The 16,899-nt window shown below is 40.4% G+C and overlaps 1 protein-coding gene across 3 annotated transcripts; it reads left to right on the top strand.

Annotated features, from left to right (window-relative positions):
* The first annotated feature begins 5,293 nt into the window (after window positions 1–5,293).
* Dph1 (diphthamide biosynthesis 1) lies at window positions 5,294–15,441 on the top strand. Of its 3 annotated transcripts, none has more exons than XM_053788444.2 (4): window positions 5,294–5,384; window positions 8,450–9,227; window positions 13,852–14,017; window positions 15,019–15,441. In XM_053788444.2, exons 2-4 carry the CDS (start codon window positions 8,473–8,475, stop codon window positions 15,361–15,363), a joined length of 1,266 nt encoding a protein of 421 aa, XP_053644419.2. In that variant the 5' UTR covers window positions 5,294–5,384; window positions 8,450–8,472; the 3' UTR covers window positions 15,364–15,441. The 3 variants fall into 3 exon arrangements, with proteins under 3 accessions (XP_053644419.2, XP_053644418.2, XP_053644420.2); XM_053788443.2 differs by having other exon boundaries at window positions 5,300–5,393; XM_053788445.2 differs by having other exon boundaries at window positions 5,316–5,393; window positions 8,453–9,227.
* The last annotated feature ends 1,458 nt before the right edge of the window (window positions 15,442–16,899 follow it).

Raw genomic sequence — 16,899 nt, 5'->3', positions numbered from 1 at the left:
TAATGTTGAGGTACAGTCCCTGGACCCATTATATATCTCTGTAATGTTGAGGTACAGTCCCTGTACCCATTATATACCCCTGTAATGTTGAGGTACAGTCCCTGGACCCATTATATACCCCTGTAATGTTGAGGTACAGTCCCTGGACCCATTATATACCTCTGTAATGTTGAGGTACAGTCCCTGGACTCATTATATACCTCTGTAATGTTGAGGTATAGTCCCTGGACCCATTATATACCTCTGTAATGTTGAGGTACAGTCCCTAGACCCATTATATACCTCTGTAATGTTGAGGTACAGTCCCTGGACCCATTATGTACCTCTGTAACGTTGAGGTACAGTCCCTGGACCCATTATGTATCTCTGTAATCTTTTGACTACCACCCACAGGATGTGCATGCGGTGACTACCACCCACAGGATGTGCATGCGGTGACTACCACCCACAGGATGTGCATGTGGTCTACCACCCGCAGGATGGGCATGTGATAACTACCACCCACATGATGGGTATGTGGTTATTTATATGACCTTCATTCATTCCTGTTTTCCATTTGTAAACTTGAGTCACATTCCCGCTAAATTCTACGTCTTCCCAGAGAGTGTAAATTTAATATCGTCAGTCATCTTTATAAAACAGGTTTCTGATACGTGGGATCAACTTCGTGAGGCTGTAATATATATTTTCCAGCTTATTTACCTCATTCTAAGTAAGTAAATTTTTTCAGGTATACATAAGTACTGTTACATAGTTTATCATACATAGCAGCATATGTGTAAAGTGCCCAGGATAACCCTAGGATAACTGAGAAGCATAATTTAAATGAAGACTTACCAAGGATATGTAAAGCTGAAGTATAATCTGAGAAGTCCGAGTGTTTGTTTCTTGACTCAGCACAATGTTCTTAACAAACATGTGAGTGAAAAAGTGAGTAGCAATTCTCACGTTACAATTTTCCTGCGATTTTCTTCAGAGTAACGGAGTGTGTCCGGTGCTACACACACACACACGCACACACACACACACAAACACACACACACACACACACACACACACACACACACACACACACACACACACACACACACACAGTTGAAGACACAAATGAGTCACAGAGATATTAGGAAGTATTTCTTCAGTCATAGAGTTGTAAGGCAGTGGAATAGCCTAGAAAATGACGTAGTGGAGGCAGGAACCATACACAGTTTTAAGACGAGGTTTGATAAAGCTCATGGAGCGGGGAGAGAGAGGGCCCAGTAGCAACCGGTGAAGAGGCGGGGCCAGGAGCTAGGACTCGACCCCTGCAACCACAAATAGGTGAGTACACACACACACACACACACACACACACACACACACACACACACACACACACACACACACACACACACACACACACACACACACACACACACACACACACACACACACACACACACACACACACACACACACAAGAAAGCCTTCGACACAGTTCCTCACAAGATTAGTGCAGAAGCTAGAGGATCAGGCGCGTATAACAGGGAGGGCACTGCAGTGGATCACAGAATACCTGACGGAGGCAACAACGAGTCATGGTACGTGATGAGATATCACATGCGGCACCTGTGACGAGCGGGGTCCCACAGGGGTCGGTCCTAGGACCAGTGCTATTTATGGTATATGTGGGTTACATGATGGAAGAGATAGATTCAGGTGTCCTTGTTCGCAGATGATGTGAAATTAATGAGGAGAATTAAATCAGATGAGGATCAGGCAGGACTTCAAAGAGACCCGGACACCCTGGACACCTGGTCCAGCAACTGGCTTCTCGACTTAACCCCTCCAAATGCAAAGAAGGGCAAAGAAGACCGCAAACAGAGTATAGGCCAAAGACTGCAGATGAGTATAACACCGAGCATGTCTCCGGAAGCACACATCAACCAGATATCTGCTGCAGCATATGGGCGCCTGGCAAACCTGAGAATAGCGGTCCGATACCCTAATAAGGAATCGTTCAAGACACTGTACACCGTGTGCGTCAGGCCCATACTAGAGTATGCAGCACCTGTTTGGAACCCACACTTGATCAAGCACGTCAAGAAATTAGAGAAAGTGCCAAGGTTTGCGACAAGGTTAGTTCAAGAGCTAAGGGGAATGTCCTACGAAGAAAAGTTGAGGGAAATTGGACTGACGACACTGGAGGACAGGAGGATCAAGGAGACATGATAAGGACAAATACTGCGTGGAATAGACAAGATGGACAGAGACAGGATGTTCCAGAGATGGGACACAGAAACAAGGGGTCACAATTGGAAGTTGAGGACTCAGATGAATCAAAGGGATGTTAGGAAGTATTTCTTCAGTCATAGAGTTGTCAGGAAGTGGAATAGTCTGGCAAGTGATGTAGTGGAGGCTTGATGAAGCTCATGGGGCAGGGAGAAAGAGGACCTAGTAGCAATCAGTGAAGAGGCGGGGCCATTAGCTATGAATCGACCCCTGCAACCACAAATAGGTGAGTACACACAAGCACACACACAAATACACACACACAAATAGGTGAGTACACGCACGCACGCACGCACGCACAATCCATGCATAGCTTTAAGAGGTGTGACAAGGTTCTTGGAGCAGGGAGAGAGTGGACCTAGTAGCGACTATCAAAGAGGCGGGGCCAGGAGCCGTGAATCGATCCCTGAACCACATATAGGTGAGTACATACGAGTAAACAGATCACGTAAGACAAGTACACAACGGAAGCAGTTACGTTACGGTTCACTCATTCCGTTCCTCCAGTGTGGAGGCTCCGCCCTCTACATTGCCACTTCCTCCACTCTAACACTCCTCACGAGATACGAGGTGTGTCCAGAGCTTTGGTAAGATGGGGAGGGAAGAAGGATGGGTCTGGGATGGTAATATGGGGCCTCATGCCTCAGAAATAATATTTTTCTCATATCTTCATTTCTATTAGTACATATACAAGGTATGCAGACCATAGCTGACATCAGTGACATACTACTATATAGAAAGCCGCTTGTTGTGCAGAGCATTTCGGGCAAAATAGGTTAATTTTGTCCCAGGATGCGACCCACACCAGTCCACTAACACCCAGGTACCTATTTTACTGCTAGGTGAACATGGACAGCAGGTGTAAGGAAACACACCCAATGTTTCCACCAGTACCAGGTGTATCATTGGCTATGCTGATGATATTCTCGTAAATACTTCATCAAAGGCAAATCATTATAAATTCTATACTATGATAATAATAAGCTTTGTCTTTTTTTCAATACGAAGGAATTTAGCCAACAAACCGTCATGCTCTGGAAGTGTGAACAAGTTGATGACTTGCCTAAACTGGCGTAAAACAAAGAGAAGCAGGATGTATACCCTGAGGCGTATATTTCTCTCAGCGTATATATTTTACTTTTTTATCACTAATTACAACCTCAGTTTTTCAAGGGGGTGGACTGTGAGCCAGTGGAAGGCCTTAATCAAATGACCAAAAGCTCAAGTAGCGGGTCATTATATAGGCTGTTTCAAAAAGATGGACCCGATTTCAAATAGTAATATGTTGAAATTGGGTCCATCTTGTATGATTAAGACTCGCATCGGGAAGCAGCGCTAAATAAGGATTCAATACGGTGTCAGCTGTGATGACCCTATAATCCCTATTTTAGGGATTAAAATATTCTCTGGTGGTGTTAAGGTTCCTGTTAAGGTTCTTGTTGTAGTGATAGATTTTAAATCCCAAATAGCCAACCAAGCAACCAAAGAGAATGTCGAATATAATTTTGGTTTCTCAAACAAAATTTTAAAACACAAGGTTTAAATTAAACTAGCAGTGAAAATGGGTTGGGCAAATAATTTTGTTAGTGGGTTTGGGTTTGAGAAGAACGTGTCTAGTATGGGCCAGTAGGTCTGCTGCAGTGTTCCTCCGTTCTTATGTTCTTATTGTTAAGAGACTGTAGATCAGTTCACATACCGTAGAAACCAGCAGATCAGTCGTTCATCACGATATATTGCTGTTCATGTTCACCTAACTGTAAAAAAGGTACCTGGGTATTAGTCGACTGGTGTGGGTCGCATCCTGGGGACAAAATTGACCTAATTTACTCGAAATGCTCTGCATAACAAGGGGCTTTCTATATAGTAGTGTCATTGATGTCAGCTATGGTCTGTATACCTTGTACATGAAGGCGCTGCACAGGTACCTAAAGTCAGTACCTGACCAGCCGGGCTGTGGTTCGTACGTCGGGTTGCATGCGGCCAACAGCAAAGGCTGGTTGATCAGGCCCTGATCCACCATGAGGCCTGGTCACAGACCGGACCGCGAGGGCGTAAACCCCTGAAACCCTCTCCAGGTATACTCCAGGTTATTATGCACCCCATACCCATCCTGTGGGTGGTAGTCAAAAAGATTACAGAGGTACATGATGGGTCCAGGGACTGGACTGCAAAGTTTTGGTAGCTGAACAAGTTACAGAGGCGATGAACCATTCACACGTCCACACCCCATCACGACTGCAATGAGTTATTAATGCAAGTATTAGCTTCATTTACAGTGAGCAAAGTCAGGGTATTTTTCCCGAATGGTTTGTAAAATACCACTGTTGATAAAATGCTTTGACATATCTTGAATATTTTCTGAATGAGTTGTCTCTGAATTAATTAATTTTATTGCATTCCAGCACATAATGACGCAGGGTGTGACAACTGTCCATGGGACAGGCACTTCAAGTCAGACCGGGCCGGGTGGTAGTGACATCCAAGAGTCTGCTTATTTTGACGGATGCACCATAGACATGTGGCTCCCCCTGCATGACAGAATGATGATCGATAGACTGACTGGTGTCAATCTCCCTTAGTTTTAAATTAATAAAGTTCAGTTGAATTTCTTTTCGTATTATTGTTCTCAAATTGCTAAATGACAAGCCAAGATTGTAATCTACCCTCTCTTTGAAAACATATAACTTAGCCAATTCATCAGTTCTATCATGAATCAGAAGACCAATGTAAGTAAATTTATTCAGGTATACACAAATACAGCTATACAGATTATTATACATAGCAGCATATGTGTAGAGAACCTAGGATAACCCCAAAAGTCATATTATTACTATTATTATTACACGTAACCTATTTATCTCCATGCAAGAATACTTTAATACCTAGTATAGTGATGAAACTCAGTATATATACGCTGAGAGATATACACCACTCGGTGTATATATCCTGTGTATAATGTGGCTGCTCGGGCAGCGCTAAATAAGGATTGAATACGGTGTCAGCTGTGATGGCCCTATAAACTCCCAACAAAAAACACTTGTACGGTGGCAACAACGATGGCCCTATAAATCCCTAACAAAAACAACGTGTTACTCTAACAAATTAAGCACGGCGTAATTTTGGTTATAAATTGTGGTTTGACATATAAAAATGCACTATATATGAATACTACATGAGGCCATGAAATTAAGACACATTTGCAACATCTGGGTCTCCTTATTGTAGAAGTTTCGCCATCCAGTGGCGACATAATTTGAAGACACGAGAATTATATACAGAATAATAATAATAATATCTTTATTTACTACATGTACAAGGTGTACAGACCATAGGTGACATCAATGACTTGCTACTATATAGAAAGCCCCCTATGCTGAGCATTTAGGGCAAATTAGATCAGTGTCCCAGGATGCAACCCACACCTAAATTACTGGCAATGCTTCAGGTCCCTAGAACCGTACTCCTTAGAACGTAGGCGAGAAAGACACTTCATAATATACACTTAGAAGATTCTGGAGGGATTCGTCACAAACCTGCACACCGAAATTACTACTTATAAACACAAGAGACAGATGGTGCAGGGAAGCGACGAATACACTGGGAGAGAACTCAATAAGTGTTAAAGGACCACGACTCTTCAGCACCCTCTTTTCATGCATAAGGGAATCACCAACAAGCCCGTAGCTGTCTTTAAGTGAAAACTCAACAGATTCCTCAAAAAACTGTTCCTAATCAGCCGGGTTGTGGTGCGTACACTGGACTTCGGCCAATAACAGCTTGATAATTGAGACCAGCAACCAGGAGGCCTGGTCTGGGACCGGGCCACGGGGACGATATCCTCCGGAAGAGACTCCAGGTAAACTCCAGGCATCGTCGTTCTTCGCTTGAAATTTTATTTATTCATTCCATCATTTTCCTGGCTTCAAGATGTTTGTTTTACCGTATAACATAACAGGTCAGCTCTGATCCACCAGGAGGCCTGGTCACAGACCGGGCCGCAGGGGCGTTGACCCCCGGAACTCTCTCCAGGTAAACTCCAGGTAAACACCAGTCGACTAACACCCAGGTACCCATTTTACTGATGGGTGAACATAGACAACAGGTGGAAAGAAACATGCCAATGTTTCTACTCTGGCTGGGAATTTGAGGTAATCAGTCCCTCAGCCTTGGAGTTGGTGTGAAGAGCACCGTAGTCTTCATACCAACTCCAAGGCTGAGGGACTGATTACCCCATCTTCTGTATATAGTTCTACTGTCTTCAAATTATGTCATGGAATCTGTATTGATAAAGCCACTGGATGGCAAAACGTCTATAGTAAAGATACCCAGATGTTACACATGTCTTAATTTCATCTTGTCGGTATTTATACCATTCTTGTACTATGTGAAGCTAACAATGCAGGTCTTGATGCCAGTGGTTATCAAGTTACCGATCAGTCAAATACTGAAATACAAATAAAATTTTTTATTTCTTTGCAAAGTTACAATGTCAGGAGAAGTCTCTGATATTTCCCTTTTGGCGTTGAGTTTTCCCATATATAAATTTTGTAATATCGGCAAGCACTACTCTTAGCCGTGATTATAATTTAGCAAGTCGCTGAACCTTGTTCTCACTTATGCTGTATGACCCTTGTAGGTTTAGTGCTTCTTTTTTATTATAATAATAATCTCACTTGTTATCTCATGCTGGATAACAGATGTCAGTGATTTGAACCTCTCTGGATACCCCTAATACAGTCTAATCATTCCCCATTCATGTATGTCTTGTCTTCTTTATATACATAATTATTTAAGGTATTTGTTTCAATAACATTACTTATCTTTATTCGGATTAACAAGACTGTTAGTAACCCCAGATAACCCAAGAAAATTACTGTATCTGGTTTATTTTAATTTGGGTCAGTAACAATAATAATAATCTTTATTTCTACAAGTACACGATATAACTTAGCTGACTGTTATTCAGAGCATTTCGGATAACTTATGTTAAGTTTTACACCCAGGATGCGATCCACACCAGTCGACTAATGCCCAGGTAGCTACTTACTGCTAGGTGAACAGGGACAGCAGGTGTTTTAAGGAAACACTCCCAATTTTTCCATCTGTACAAGGGGGCAAACCACAGATACTTAATGTGTTATCCAAGTGTGCTATCAACTGAACTAACATTGTAACATCCAAGTATTAGTTCACTGCTAAGTGAACAGGGGCAACAGGTGTTGGCATCAAACCCAGGTCCATAGTTCATTAGATGTGACCTGAAGGTGCAACTACTTAAGCCATGATTACCTATAAAACGTGTATTCCAGCAGCATTTAATGTTCTCAGGCAGTCACATATCTAGATACTGTATTAGCCAAACCCAGTACTGCCTAATTTTGCTTATTAAGTGAGAAGAGGTATGCTCAGTATGGTTGATATTGCATCGGCCTTAAAATATAACCTCAGTGGAAATAAGCTGCAATGCTGGTCTTTCTTGGGTTGACCTGTTCTGCCAATATTATTTTTCTCACCAGTTTATTTTTCAAATAAGACTGAATCTGTTTTCCCGTGATACAGTAATATACTACTAATATTATTATATCTGTGTATTAACCATTGTGTGTGTGGGTATGACTTAAGTAAGATAAAATTTTACTGTGTGCTAAACTGTAGAGGAATAGTAAGGAATTTGTCTCAGTACTGAGAAGACTGTGATTTGATTAGCAGACAAGCTGAGACATAAGGGCAAGTCTGTGCACCTACTGTCAATGTTCACTTAACACTGAAATAGTTACAGTGGCTAGGTGTTAGGTGTTGTGGGTCACATCCTAAGAGCAGATCTCCAGTGGGATTAATTCTTGCTGTGTGGCATTCTTGGGTTAACATTTAAAACTTCATTTTTTTCCCTCACTCTTAAGAGGGAACTGTAATTAATGTGATGTAATGGTTTAGAAAACCTTACTGCAATTAATGTATAGTAAGAGTTTGCATGTAATATTTGTAGGCACCTCCCTTATATAGTACAAGAATGAGAACTTAAGATACTTACTTATAGAACTCCACAGTATTGTTACTTTAAGTGTTGTCTGTTGTTTAAGAACCTCATTGCAATATCAATGCAATTACAGTGCTTTAAAATTTGTGTAATTATAAAAATGTTTCACTGTATTTTATATATAAATGACTTTCTTTTCAGAAGACTGAATATTTTCAGACATAATGGAGGCCCAGCCAGCTTCTTTAAACACTGTTAGTAAGGAAATCGAGGCTGCTCCAAAGAAAGAAAGGAAAATTTTCCATCCTCGAAATGTTGTCAAGGGAGTCCCAGTTGAAATAGAAAATGACCCTAAACTTAAGCTAGCTATGGATATTCTACCAAAAAATTATAATTTTGAAATTCCTAAAACAATCTGGAGAATCAGACAAGCTAATTCAAAACATGTTGCTTTACAGTTTCCTGAAGGCTTGTTGTTATTTGCTACAACAATAGCTGATATAATTGAATCCTGGACTGGAGCAGAAATTACAATAATGGGAGATGTAACATACGGAGCTTGTTGTGTTGATGATTTCACTGCACGAGCTGTTGGTGCAGATTTTATGGTTCATTATGGGCATTCATGCCTTATACCAATAGATCAAACTAGCTCCATTCCATGCCTATATGTTTTTGTAGATATTCAGTTTGATAAAGTGCATCTCATAGACACCATTAAGTCAGTTTTTCCCACATCTGTACCTTTAGCTTTAGTGTCCATTATTCAGTTTGTGAGCTCACTCCAAAAAATGGCCCAAGACCTCAAGAGTTGTGGATATACAGTGTGTCTCCCTCAGTGTCGACCATTATCCCCAGGAGAAGTTCTTGGCTGCACTTCACCACCTGTTCCAGAAGGTCATACTATCATTTGTCTAGGTGATGGTCGATTCCACTTGGAGTCGATAATGATTTCAAATCCAGAAATTCCCACATACTTGTAAGCATAAAACTCTTTACATTGTATATATTTATTTTTTTTTATTTGATTTGATGTGTGTCCATATATTTTGTCTATTACAGTCAGTAGTATATAATTTGCAGTGCCATATATACTGTACAGTAGATTGCAGTTAAATTTACAGATATTTTTAATTTTATATTTTTAATTTGCTTTGTTTTTGCTTATCGAGTCATATTGTTTAAATATATAGAACTGTTAGAATAATTGTTAAAACATTGTCCTGAGTTTGACACTAGATGTTTATATAAAATTTAACCTGTAAAGTAAAAGGACACAAGTGCAACTAATGTGACATTTATTGTGGCAACGTTTCGCTCTCCAGGAGCTTTATCAAGCCATTACAAACAATACATGGACACAGAGGGTATATAAAGGCTCAGAGTGAGGTGAATACTAGTGAGGTACCATTTCGATGTTCACTAGTGGAAGTAGTAGTAGTAGTAGTAGTGGTAGTGACAAAAGTAATACAATGTGGTAGAGCAATTAATTCGTACATGAGTAAAAGGATATAAAAGCTATTACTTGGGTAACATAAAAATAGGTTGGACAAATATAAACTGGAATGAGGCAGCTTGTTTCAGTGTTCACTCTCTGTGCTTTGTGTAGTATAACAGGAGAGACTATGTGATGGCAGGGTTTACTGTTTTCAGGAGGATTCTTGCTAAGACTTCGGAGATGGTGAAGCTGCCGTTGTTTTGTTTAATTGTATTCGAAACAGCGATCAGTGCTGATTCGAGGCACTTGCGTCTGCGGAAATTAGTTTCTTTGATCACTAATTGGGCGTCTCTGAATTTCATGAGATGATTGGTGGAATTTCAGTGTTGTACACAGGCGTTGTTCAGGTTATCGTTCCTACATGCGTAAATGTGTTCATTGAGGCGGGTGTCGAGGTTTCTGGCTGTTTCACCTACGTAAATCTTGTCACAGCCTCCACAGGGTATAGTGTAAACTCCTGCATTGACTGGTTCGTGGTGCTTGGATTTTGTCCTGGTTATATCCTATATTGAAGTGCTAGAAGCGATGGCGACTCTGGTGTTAGCTTGTGAAAGTGCTTTTGAGACGTTCAGTGCAACCTGACTGTTGGGTAGAATTATAACTTTGCTGGGAGTGGTGTTGATGCGTGGAGAATTTATGATCTGAAGAGCTCTTTTCTTGCAGTCTTTGATGAAAAAAGAAGGAAAATGTAACTCTGTGAATGTTTGGTGAATGTATGTACACTCCTCGTCAAGAAACTCAGGACTACAAATTCGGTATGCTCTTAGGAAAAACCCGATGATGATGCCTCTTTTGGTCTTGGTATCTTGACTGGAATAGAAGTGTGTGAGATCATTTTTATTGGTGGGTTTCCGATAAACTTGAAATCTTAGGTTGTTGTCTACTTTGTGAATGAGGACGTCGAGGAAAGGTAGCTTGTCATTGGACTCTTCTTCTAGTGTAAACTGGATCGCCGGTTCAACTGCGTTGAGCCTTGCCTGAAGATCCCGTACATCAAAACGTTTTGGAGTTATTACGAGGACATCGTCCACGTAATGTAATCAAGTGACGCTTGAAGGGATGATGTTGGCGAAGTGTTCGGACTCTAGGTGTTCCATGTATAAGTTGGCTAGGACGGCACTGATGGGGGACCCCATTCTCATGCCGTAGGTTTGTTTGTAGAGCTTGTTATTGAAAGAAAAACAGTTGAAATTAACACAGAGTTCAATTAAGTCAACAAAATCTCCGGGAGGTAGAGGAAGATTAAGGTCCTGATTGACTTTACGTCGTAGAACCTCGATGGCTTTTTTGGTAGGTACTTTTGTGAAGAGGGAAGTCACATCCAAACTGCTTAGTTTCTTGTTACGGATGGAGAGGTTACGGATGCGGTTGAGAAGGTCACATCTTTCCTGCCTTCTGGGGACCATCAGCCCCGCTCATCTTAAACACTCAGGTGACCTTCTCAACCGCATCCGTAACCTCTCCATCCGTAACAAGAAACTAAGCAGTTTGGATGTGACTTCCCTCTTCACAAAAGTACCTACCAAAAAAGCCATCGAGGTTCTACGACGTAAAGTCAATCAGGACCTTAATCTTCCTCTACCTCCCGGAGATTTTGTTGACTTAATTGAACTCTGTGTTAATTTCAACTGTTTTTCTTTCAATAACAAGCTCTACAAACAAACCTACGGCATGGGAATGGGGTCCCCCATCAGTGCCGTCCTAGCCAACTTATACATGGAACACCTAGAGTCCGAACACTTCGCCAACATCATCCCTTCAAGCGTCACTTGGTTACGTTACGTGGACGATGTCCTCGTAATAACTCCAAAACGTTTTGATGTACGGGATCTTCAGGCAAGGCTCAACGCAGTTGAACCGGCGATCCAGTTTACACTAGAAGAAGAGTCCAATGACAAGCTACCTTTCCTCGACGTCCTCATTCACAAAGTAGACAACAACCTAAGATTTCAAGTTTATCGGAAACCCACCAATAAAAATGATCTCACACACTTCTATTCCAGTCAAGATACCAAGACCAAAAGAGGCATCATCATCGGGTTTTTCCTAAGAGCATACCGAATTTGTAGTCCTGAGTTTCTTGACGAGGAGTGTACATACATTCACCAAACATTCACAGAGTTACATTTTCCTTCTTTTTTCATCAAAGACTGCAAGAAAAGAGCTCTTCAGATCATAAATTCTCCACGCATCAACACCACTCCCAGCAAAGTTATAATTCTACCCAATAGTCAGGTTGCACTGAACGTCTCAAAAGCACTTTCACAAGCTAACACCAGAGTCGCCATCGCTTCTAGCACTTCAATATAGGATATAACCAGGACAAAATCCAAGCACCACGAACCAGTCAATGCAGGAGTTTACACTATACCCTGTGGAGGCTGTGACAAGATTTACGTAGGTGAAACAGCCAGAAACCTCGACACCCGCCTCAATGAACACATTTACGCATGTAGGAACGATAACCTGAACAACGCCTGTGTACAACACTGAAATTCCACCAATCATCTCATGAAATTCAGAGACGCCCAATTAGTGATCAAAGAAACTAATTTCCGCAGACGCAAGTGCCTCGAATCAGCACTGATCGCTGTTTCGAATACAATTAAACAAAACAACGGCAGCTTCACCATCTCCGAAGTCTTAGCAAGAATCCTCCTGAAAACAGTAAACCCTGCCATCACATAGTCTCTCCTGTTATACTACACAAAGCACAGAGAGTGAACACTGAAACAAGCTGCCTCATTCCAGTTTATATTTGTCCAACCTATTTTTATGTTACCCAAGTAATAGCTTTTATATCCTTTTACTCATGTACGAATTAATTGCTCTACCATATTGTATTACTTTTGTCACTACCACTACTACTACTACTACTACTACTTCCACTAGTGAACATCGAAATGGTACCTCACTAGTATTCACCTCACTCTGAGCCTTTATATACCCTCTGTGTCCATGTATTGTTTGTAATGGCTTGATAAAGCTCCTGGAGAGCGAAACGTTGCCACAATAAATGTCACATTAGTTGCACTTGTGTCCTTTTACTTTACATATTGTCGGTAATTCTACCAACTTTATTACAAAATTTAACCTAATGAGACTAATTATCCAGGTAATATATAATATGCCCTAGTTTAATAATGAACATGGCTTACATTTAATTCACTAGATAATTGGCAGTTTGGAGGGATATGTTGTGTATCTTTATAAGTATATGCTTCTAAACTGTTGTATTCTGAGCACCTCTGCAAAAACTGATTATGTGTGAGTAAGGTGAAAGTGTTGAATGATGAAAGTATTTTCTTTTTGGGAATTTTCTTTCTTTTTGGGTCACCCTGCCTCGGTGGGAGACGGCCGACTTGTTAAAAAAAAAATTGCTTTATGTCCAGGGAGGTACTACTGTCCCTCCAAGTGAGCGTAAAACAAGTCTGTAATTGTTGTACATGATGGTAGGATTGCTGGTGTCTTTTTTCTGTCTCATAAACATGCAAAATTTCAAGTATGTCTTGCTACTTCTTACACTTAGGTCACATTACACATACATATGCAAGCATATATGCACATATATATGCACACCCCTCTGGGTTTTCTTCTATCTTCTTACGTGTTCTTGTTCTTGTTTATTTCTGCTTATCTGCATGGGGAAGTGGAACAGAATTCTTCCTCCTTAAGCCATGTGTGTCATAAGAGGTGACTAAAATGACAGGAGCAAGCGGCTACTAACCCCTTCTCTCCTGTATATATTACTAAATATAAAAAGAAAAACTTTTGTTTCTTCTTTTTAGGTCACCCTGCCTCAGTGGGAGATGGCCAATGTGTTAGAAAACAAAATCTAGGCCAATGCACATTACTAAAAGCACTAAACAGCAAGCTTGTCATTTAAGATACATACAATACATACAATATTGCTTCAAATATTGCAGTGAAATTTTTTTTCAGCAAAGTATCCCATTTTCTAGTTGTTTTCAGACAATACAATGTATTCAAATTAGGTCTCTTAAAATTATAAAACCTGTTTATTAATAAGTACTAATATGTTATTTATTGACATGATATTTTTTCCTGTAAAAATGTATTTTGCCTAAATACATTTTCCTTTTAGGTACAATCCTTACTCTAAGGTCCTCTCTAGAGAATACTATGATCAGCCAATGATGAAAAAAATCCGTAAGGATGCCATCGATAAAGCAAGCAAGGCGAATAAGTGGGGACTAATATTAGGAACTCTTGGAAGACAAGGAAGCACCAGAGTTCTTGAAAACCTTCAAGTTAGTATTAAAAATAATTTTTTTTTAGGTCATTTTGTGTAACTATAATAGCACTTCTCAGTGCTAAATGATGGTGTAAGCTAACAAGTGGAGAAATAAAAAACTTTTGCAGGGAAATATTTATTAGTGCTATATTTGCCCAGGGCTGGATGAAATGTAACTTTTTTTTTTTCCTGTTGATCAAGGGGAAGCACTAAATCTCTGAAGGGTCATATATTATTACAGTGGAACCTCAAAAATCGAACTGCTCTCAACACGACAAATTATGTAAGTGTATTTTTGTAAGTGCTTTTATAAGTGTATGTTTGAGGGTCTGAAATGGACTAATCTAATTTACATTATTCCTGATGGGAATAAATTCATTCGGTAAAGGCACTCGTACAGCCTTCTGGACCGAAGAAAGTTCGATATTTGAGGTTCCACCGTATTATTATTATAATAAAAAAGAAGCGCTAAGCCACAAGGGCTATACAGCGCTGCTGATGGGTCATATAACATCTGAGGAATGGGGGATTATTCAGGTTTGAGCTAAGGAAGAGGAAGATAAATCCGGTTCCATGACTAAAAAGACCCCCCCCCCCCTACTGGCATCAAGAAACCATCTCAGAGGAATATTGTAGCAGTACTGAAGTTTTCCCCACAACTTACTTTTTGCTTTGTCTCCAATTCCCAGTATAATACTTTATTCTCAGCCTGATACAATTACATATTAACTAGTGATGTAATGGACTAATACGGGAATTCTCATAGTGTCTGTTAACTCAAAATATTTAAAAATCATAGAAAAAGCCCTGAAATTTTCTGCTGTATACCTGATATAGAACTCTTCACACAATTTGCAGATGTGGACTGCAGTAAACATTAAATATAAATGTGTAAAAAGTACAATTTACCCATGGATTTTGCACATTATTTCATTAGTCCATTATATTGAGGGTTTACTTTTGTAGTACAGTATATCATATACAAAGATTTCTTACCAAGACGTTTTTTCATTTCAGAAGCAGTTAATGGCTATGGGAAAAGACTTCATCATTGTTCTTCTGTCTGAGATCTTCCCAGCAAAGTTAGCAGCCATGAGTGATATAGAAGCATGGGTGCAAGTAGCTTGCCCACGACTTTCCATTGATTGGGGAGCTTCATTCCCTCAGCCATTGTTAAACCCTTATGAAGCAACCGTGTCTCTTAAACATGCTGAGTGGCATGCTAAGCATTACCCGATGGACTTCTATGCCAATGAAAGCTTAGGAGAATGGACACCTAATCACAAACCACCTTGTCCTTGTGGTTTAAATCGGACCACTGGTTGCAAAGGATTAAGGTGCCCAAGTGCACAGAATAAATAATTTATTCACATGTACTATACCCCAGATTCTACTGTACATTCTTGTGGAAAAGAACAGTTTATAATGCATCTATGTAAACTATAGTTTTTTTACCCTGCAGATTTTGGATAAATATTGTAGCTATTATTTTTGCAAAAGTGTTAAACTCGTACATTGTACAGTGGACCCCCGGTTAACGATATTTTTTTCACTCCAGAAGTATGTTCAGGTGCCAGTACTGACCGAATTTGTTCCCATAAGGAATATTGTGAAGTAGATTAGGCTATTTCAGACCCCCAAACATACACGTACAAACGCACTTACATAATTGGTCGCATTCAGAGGTGATCGTTATGCGGGGGTCCACTGTATTTTGATTAGGAAAAGTACTAAACCTGTAGAGGTCATATAGAACCTGGGAATGGGAGGTATATTGAGGTTTGATCCAAGGAAGGGGAAGACAAACCTAGTTCATGGATTAAGAGCCTCTCTCCAGCATTCAGGTACCTCTCTTGAGGGATAAACTTGTACAGTAAAGTTATTATAATCAAAACTAAGCTCTAAACCCACCAGGGTCATACAGCACACACACACACACAGATGAAAGCTGGTTACACATTATACGAGTACAGAAATTATCACCAAATCCAAATTATTATAGTCATGGAAAGCACTAAACCTGTACTGGCTATAGTGAACCTAACAGAATGGAAGGCATTCAAGCTCAATCCAAGGAACTCGAGCACTAGCATCAATTATTTATATGGGGTAGTACTAAATCCGTAGGGAATATACAGCCCAGTAGCATCGAGGAACCTCCCTTGAGGGGTACCATATTCAAAACCATAGCTTTTTAAATAGTGCATATTAAATGTTGGACATTATGTATAGGTCATTATCATGGAGAAGCGCTAAACCTGTACAGATTATACAACACCTGTGGGGGAGGGAGGATGGAAGGCATTCAAGCTTAATTCAGAGAACTGGAGCACAGATCCAATTCCCTAGATCAAGAGCCCTTCTACCCAAGCGCTTGAAGGAAGGTGCTTAATAGTAGATGCTACAAGATGATTCTGTTCTTATTTGGATCATGCCCTATTGCCTCCCATTCCCAAGGTACTGACCCCTGCAGGTTTAACAACTGGAAAAGGGGTAGCTATAATTGCTCGGATCAAGAGCCTTCATTGGCATCAAGGAATTACCCCATGAAGATTCCCTTTTCAAAGTACCACAGTAAACTCTATTCACACATTATATTTATGAGGAAAAATACCCATCAGTAGGGATCATACTGCATTTGAGGATGGGAGCTAATAGAGTTTGATCTAAAGCAGCAGCAAGTCCTTGGATCAAGTGTTCTTCACTAGCACCTCCTTTGAAGTGCCCTCATGCACCATAGCTGGTAAAGGGTACAGTCTGCAGTAGAAAGGGTAACAAGGAGCAATCGGTTTGGGTGATGGATTGTGGTATTTCGTAGAATTGAAGATAGGGCACATAGCAAGGGCTTTGGAAACTTCAGTGGGCGGGCAAAACACTAACACTGTCGCAGTGTGACCA

The sequence above is a fragment of the Cherax quadricarinatus genome, chromosome 49 (assembly GCF_038502225.1).
Source record: "Cherax quadricarinatus isolate ZL_2023a chromosome 49, ASM3850222v1, whole genome shotgun sequence".
Lineage (NCBI taxonomy): Eukaryota > Metazoa > Arthropoda > Malacostraca > Decapoda > Parastacidae > Cherax > Cherax quadricarinatus.
Note: the sequence above shows the minus strand (reverse complement) of the source record. Positions and strands in the feature narration are given on the sequence as shown.